Raw genomic sequence first — 7,205 nt, forward strand, 5'->3', positions numbered from 1 at the left:
GGGATTGACTCTCACGCCCCCTGCAGTGGAAGCAGAAATCTAACCACTGGACCGCCAAGGATGTACCTAAAGTGATATTTAAATCTTATTTGTTTACATCTTACTAGTCTCCTGTATCATCTTATAAGCACAGAATTTCAGTGATATCAAAAGGTCAAATCTCTCCTTTAATCAGGTCAAGTAAGTATGCTGAATTTGTCACCTTTTTTAACCTAGTAAAAGTGAATTGTTTGAGTAATTGTTTAAGTGAAGTGAAGTGAAAGTCACTCAGTCTCGTCCGACTCTTTGCGACCCCGTGGACTGTAGTCTACCACATTCCTCCGTCCATGGGATTTTCCAGGCAAGGGTACTGGAGTGGGTTGCCATTTCCTTCTCCAGAGGATATTCCCGACCCAGGGCTCAAACCCAGGTCTTCCGCATTGTAGGCAGATGCTTTACCGTTTAAGTAATTGCTTGTAATCTGTGCTAAGAAAGTAGAAATGCTCACGTTCAATGTGCACTGAAGCTCAGTGTGCACTTACACAACGGTCAAAAAGCTCTGGCCTGGATCTGTTCCAGATTAACTACATTTCTTAATATACCTATGTGCCTAGTTGCTCAGTCATATCTAACTCTGCAATCCCGTGGGCTGTAGCCTGCCAGGCTCCTCTGTCCCTGGGGGATTCTCCAGGCAAGAATACTGGAGTGGGTTGCCATGCCCTCCTTCAGGAGATCTTCCCAACCCAGGGATCAAACCCAGGTCTCCAGCATTGCAAGTGGTTTCTTTATTGTCTGAGCCAGCAGGAAAGCCTAATATGCCTATATATTAATGTAAAAAGAATATAACAACCAAAAACATGAATATATTCCTTTTCTTTCTTGCCACTGTTTCTCAAAAGGGAACTGTGGGTCTTTAGGCAAAGCGGTACATTTCAATGGTGTGCAACTGTCTTGGTGACTTCAGAAAATGTAGCATCCATGGCCCATGAGCACTAAAGGCCAGTTATCACAACCCCAGTCACTGGAGTAACCAAACAACTGACCCACATATTTCCAAATGTCCTTGAAGGGAGAAATGCAGTGGGAAAAGCACTATGCCTAGTTGAGAAGCACTGCTTATGTGAATTATGGTATGAACAAAGGTATGAGATATGTATGCGTGTGTGTGTGTGTGTGTGTGTATGATATGCAACTGAATTTCCACAACAGCAATTCCACCTTTAAAAATAATTATTAGGGACTTCCCTAGTGGTCCGCTGGCTAAGATTCCACACTCCCAACTCAAGAACTAGATCCTGCATGCCACAACTAAGTAACCCACATGTAGCAATGAAGACTGAAGATCTCATATCACAACTGAACCTGGCGCAGCCAAATAAATAAAATTTTAAAAAAAATTTAAAAATGGTCATCAGTTTTGATAATAACCAAAAAACAGTCATTACTCATTCATCAAGCAGTCATCCAGTCCAGTATATAATGCTGTCAACAGACACCATGCTCCAACAACTCATTCTTCAACTATTACAATGGCATAACTTTTTAAATGAACAGTCATTTTAAAATCCTTTCAGAACAATTCTTCTACTGGAATGCCTTTGCTGAAACTTCCAAATAAACAGTGTTTCGTATAAAAGATATAAATCACACTTTGCTGCAATTATTTGTCTTTCTCCAGAGACTGTAGAATCCTTGTGACCAAGGACCACACTCATGGTTACCTGGTCCACGGTGCGGGTATTCAATAATAATGCTGAATGCGTGAGTGAATGCTGGTCTAGTCTAATACAATAAAGAGTCCCAAGTCCCAACTACAATCAGTTTTTATATATAATAATGATAACAGATATTTTTATTCTAATTTGGTTTTTTAAAAAGTAAGCATTATCCAGATTACAACTAGCTTATAAAGATATAAAGAAATCTAAGATTTTTCTTTACTGACACTCCCATGTACCCATCCTCTACCATCTTCCCCTCCTTTTCCTTTAAAGCTTAAAGCAAATGCTCATGTAAAAGTGAGGCATGCTTCCAGGAAGCAACCCAATATAAAGAGCAAAACAATACTGTTAACAGTAAGAAGAACTTAAACATTTTTCATTTCTATTTTAGAAATGAAAGAGTTCTCAGAACTCAAGAAATCTGTTACTCTCCTATACCTCATTCAAATAGAAAGAAAAATCTATAACAGAAAAGAGTAAGCAACTTTATTTCTGTTGGTTTCACTTCATTCTCCAGAATTCACCTTTTGTTGAGGTAAAAAATTCAGGATATAAACTAAGTCGTATTTTAAGATAAATGCAACAATGAGGATTACACAAGCACTAAGCATCAACACTCACAGAATGTTAACTCTGAAGCACACTAACTCTGACAAATATTTATTCATCTTTGCATTCCTGAAGCATGTGAATATCCCAGTTTTACATGGAAACCTGAGAGAAAAAGCTAAATAATAAAGGTAGATGCAATTTCTAGCTCCTAGTATTTCTAGCACTGTTTTTAGACCGCTCTAATAAATTCTGTAATTGTTTGTTAACCATTGCTCTGCTCAATTCCTATCTGAAATGTTAAGTAACAACGGCTATGATACAATTTTAAAGAAACAATTGTTTCCAGTTACCTCCCATCTGGCAAGACCAAACAGGTAACCAAATATATATACACACACACATAAAGAAAATGTTCTATAGCGGATCTGAAACATCAGATACACCCTCATATTCAAATAATGGAGACCACTTTTAAATGCAGTTACATTATTGCGGGATTTTAGTGCCTGCAATACTTCATTATTTTTGAAATTCACAAACCCAGCATTTGTTTTATTACTATTTCAAGTGGCACTGGTCAGTATAAACAAAGTACATGTTGTAAGACTGAACACTTAAAACTGCTACAGGAAATTTCTTTCATGTTGACAAAAAAGGAAGACTGCTTCATACATGAAAAATCATTTTAAAGTGACAACTCTCTATGCTGCACACCCTCCAGATGAAGACCGCCTTGCATGAGACTTCACTTTCCCAGAATTATTAATTCTGCTTATAATTACAGCTGGTCAAGAGTATTTACAGTAATCAGCCTTAAATCCATCAGTGGGAACTGCTACCTGAAAAATGTCTTTCAGCTAAGATACACTTTTCACGGACTAAAAAGCTAACTTTACTTACAAATGAAAGAGCTCTTTTTATGCATATCTTACTAAAGTTTTGTGGCTTTTTAAAAGAAAAAATCTAAGTAAACTTTAATATCTACAAGGCCAATTAGGAATGAGTGGTTACAGTCAGGATAGTGAAATTAGTAAATTTCAACAATTCTTTAAACCTAGGATTCAAAGGAATGACATAATCTCTAATTATGCCATAGGTATTCACCAGACCTATATTACTTTAACAGGGTGGCTTTCACATAGCATTTATTCCCAGAAAGTCATCTTGCGGTCTCACAAAGTTGTTTTTGGTTTGCTTGTTTCAAGAAAATGAACCACTATCAAATAATCTGTGACAACAAGGTGCAAACAACAATGGAGAATTTTGAGTATGGTATCAAGTATCCCTGATCTTGTAAAGATTTCAGAACGTGGAGGCTAAAAATTAAGTGAAAATGTGATGACTCTGATATGCTAAAACGGCCCACCATTGTTCCACCTTAAGTTAAGTATCTTTCCGAAACAACTTCTCTATAATGTGTTCACAAGCTAACTCGAAATGCGACCCGTATAAATTCTTTTGCTTCCTCAAGAAAATAATTTAACCAAAATTTTCACCATAGCCAGCAGCAGCACCTTTAAATTCAAACTTAACTGGAGGGTATGTAATCAAGTCCAAATGTAGCCACAAACTCCCCGATTTCTATCAAACAGTGCTATTAACATTCCAAATCCTGGTTAGAACGCAGTTACTGGAAAGCAGTGTCCTTGTTGCAAAAAAAAAAAAAGGGGGGTAAGGCCTGAAACTGACCTGAGCACGGGTCCACATAATCATCTCCGTTCCACTGGGAGGCCAAACAGGGACGGCTCTAAGTGAAAGGGGGTGGGTAGACGAGGGAGGAAGGGCAGAGAGGAAAACACACTCCTCCAAGGGTGAAAGCAAAAGAGAACCGGACTCTGGAGAACCACCCCATAGAGACATTCGACCCTAGGATACACACACAGCTTTCCTCCGCCGAGGAGAGCAACCTCTACCATGGAAGCGGGGCTCCTAGCAAGTAAAGGCAGGAGGGGACAATCTCCGCCCCCCTACCCCCGAAGGTATCGCAGGCTAGAAGGGGTCGGTGGGGACTGCTCCTCGGAACATCAACAAAGGCCCCTTCAGTCCTAAAGCGAAACTCGAACAACAAAGGCCGGGAGACAGCGAGAACGGGACCGGGGGGCGGGACGGATGAAAGCAAGCTAGCGGAGGCAAAGGAATCAAACCAGTGGGGGCGCAGGCCCGTCGGAGTGGGAAGCAGGGGCGCAGAGGCGCGGGGCGCGGTAATCCCCAGTGCACAATAAGAGGAGGAAGCGAACCTGGCCTCCATTCCACGCTTACCCTCTCCCACAGAGGGGAGGGCTCCAGACCTCGCCGTCTGCATCTCTCGGTCTCGGGGACCGCGCAGTCCCGAGTTCGGGGAAGGAAAGAGGAGGGGGGATTTTCCATCCTGACCACAACTCCCTTCCCCCAGCCGACAACAACCGCCACAACGGCAACCACACAAAGGCGTCTTCCTGGTACTCGCCGCTCCCGCCAGGGCGGCGGCGCCGACGATGCCAAGGCAGCGCCGACCACCGCTCGGCCGCCAGGCGCTCGCTCGCCCTCTTCCCCCTCTAGCAGGGGGAAAGGGGGAGGGGACCCCAGGCGCCCTCACCTGGCACAGCTGCTGACAGTACTCCGTGGCCGCCTCCACGGCCGGCACCCGGCTCTCCCGCAGCTGCCGCTCCAGCTCCTGGAGCCGCTCGCCTAGGCGCTGCAGCTCCGCGGCGCAGCCGCCTCCGCCGCGACTCAACCTCTCCTGCTCGGCCTCTTCGTCCGCCATCTTCACACCCCGCTCCGTCGCGTACGCACCTGGGTCACGTGATAACACAATGCCACGTTCGGCGGGGTCACGTGCCGGGCGCGCTCGCACGCCGCCGAGCACGTACAAAGGGCCCGGTGGGGAGGATGGGGGCGGGTAGAGTGGTGCGAGGGAGCCGGAGGGAGGTGAAGGGAAGGGGAAAGGAGGAGGGCGGGGTTGGGCGGTGCGGAAAACCGCGGTTTACTTACCGCGAGCGGGAAGTGGGCAGCAGCGGACGAAAGGGGCGGGCCGGTGGAGGCCTGTTCTCGGTCACGTGGGTGCCGCGACGCGGGGAAAAGCTTAGGGAGGGGCTGCCCTTTCGAGCGTCCGAATCCCGGCGTGGCTTTCCCCAGTCCCCGAAGTCTTCTACGGACACATGCCCCAGTTCCCCAAGAGAACGGGTGAGGGAGCGCTCTGGGTGGGGTGGAGTAAGGGCTGCATTTGCTATTGGCCCGAAGGCAGGCCAGAGGCAGGCGAAGTGGGAGCAGGTAAAACCGACCCATGGACCACAAGCCCGAGAGCAAAAGCGAGACTGAACTGTCAAAATTGTCCCCAGCTTTTCACCGGCATGCGAAGGAGGGATCTCCTCCTATTGCCTGAGGTACCAGATCTCGTCCCACTCTCCTCTGCAGCCCCAAGAACGCATCTCCCTTGAAAATACAATCTCTAGGGGGTGGAGGCAACAAAGAAAAGTAACAATTGGATCACAGCAGAATGAGGTCCAGTCAGTCCTCAGTTTGGAGAACGGAGCAAACCCATGAAAAGCAGAGCTTAAAAGATTACAGACTGTGAAACTGTGGACGTTAGAACCAGGTGATTTGAAACCACGAAGACATTTATGGAATAAATGATAGCCAACTAATCTGTTCCACCGCGATTTAAGACTCTCCTACACACTACAGAAATCACCATCACTGAAAACACGTTGTATATGAAAGCTCTTGAAAGTAGGTCAAGGAAAAAAAAAAAGCAATAAGGACTTCATTAAAAATCACAACGGAGGTAAAATTGCTAAAAGAATAAGGTTATCGAGTTATAAGTTTAACAGCAGTTTTTCCTGGCGCTGCAAATAGAGATGGTATTCTGAACCATATTTTATTTACAACCTGAGAAGAATGGATACTTGGCACTTGAACAAAACAGTAAAAGTAGTACAAAAATTCAAGTGCTTAAGCCTAAAGTTCAGACTAAAACAAATATTTTTTAGTAGTCTAAAATTAGACAAAAGGCTTATCTTCCTTACAACTGGTCTACAGAAGTTCAGAAACAATGATAGTGATGAGGTATCTAGAGATTTCTAGTGTTAGTAGAAAACATTCTAGACAGTGTGTTGTCCAGAATGAATGTTTTATAATGCATCAGTGATGGCAATGTTTAACTGCCATTATATGAGTGGGCACAAAATGAATCCTTTATGAAAATTATTATCAGCTAAATAATAATACAGTATGTGTGTGCTGATATTACCTATTAACAACGCAGGTTCTTCAGATATTTAGGAATAGAAAAGTCTGTGGAGTACACTCAAAGGCTAAGGAACAAAGATACAAAAGTATCATTGAGAGCTAAAAAGCAACAATAAAGGCAGCTAATGGATTTTAGTATTTGAAGGTCATGTGCCCAAGTGAAGTATTTTAGGTATCTAAACCAGATTTCGCCAATGTATGTTATGGTAGGATGCCAGTGAAAATATAAAAAGTGAGAAATATGAGATTAGCTACCAGTAAATCCAAAACATCTAAGGTTTCAAAAGCCAGCAAGGCATACTTTCAAGTATAATGGCTTACACCACACCTAATATATAGAAAGAAAGAAAAAAAAAAGAGAAGAAAGCAAAATATATCCCAAAGAAATGTATCCACTTATTGGCATAAAAAAAAAGCCGGAGAATGTGGATCATTTCCACTTCCTGCCCATGATAGTCCTAAAACCAAAAAGATTTGATTAACAAATTGATTCTAAGCATTATCACTGTCTTGCAAATGTGCCCCAACTTGGACTACTAAATCGTTCACTTTTATTTGGTATCTTTCATCCCCCCCGCCCCCTTCCTACATTCCTCCTTTAGAATTTATAGAAAATGTAAGGATTGGAGGGTGTGGTGTAATCATTTAACAATCATTTATTGAGTACTTTTGCGCAGGGGAAAATAAAAGATGAATGAAAACTATCCCTGCCTGGAGGCAGCTTAC

At 43.4% G+C, this 7,205-nt stretch overlaps 1 protein-coding gene across 1 annotated transcript in view; it reads right to left on the reverse strand.

Moving 5' to 3' along the window:
- ZNF292 (zinc finger protein 292) overlaps window positions 1–5,239 on the reverse strand; it is a 95,671-nt gene extending 90,432 nt beyond the window's left edge. Inside the window, exons 1-2 of the mRNA XM_027551445.1 lie at window positions 5,223–5,239; window positions 4,828–5,024 (exon numbers count right to left, since the gene is read on the reverse strand). Coding sequence (XP_027407246.1) covers window positions 4,828–4,995 — 168 coding nt within the window. The 5' untranslated portion in view covers window positions 4,996–5,024; window positions 5,223–5,239. The remainder of the gene's footprint in view (window positions 1–4,827; window positions 5,025–5,222) is intronic.
- Between the last annotated feature and the right edge of the window lie 1,966 nt (window positions 5,240–7,205).

Source organism: Bos indicus x Bos taurus, chromosome 9 (assembly GCF_003369695.1).
Source record: "Bos indicus x Bos taurus breed Angus x Brahman F1 hybrid chromosome 9, Bos_hybrid_MaternalHap_v2.0, whole genome shotgun sequence".
NCBI classification, from domain to species: Eukaryota; Metazoa; Chordata; class Mammalia; order Artiodactyla; family Bovidae; genus Bos; species Bos indicus x Bos taurus.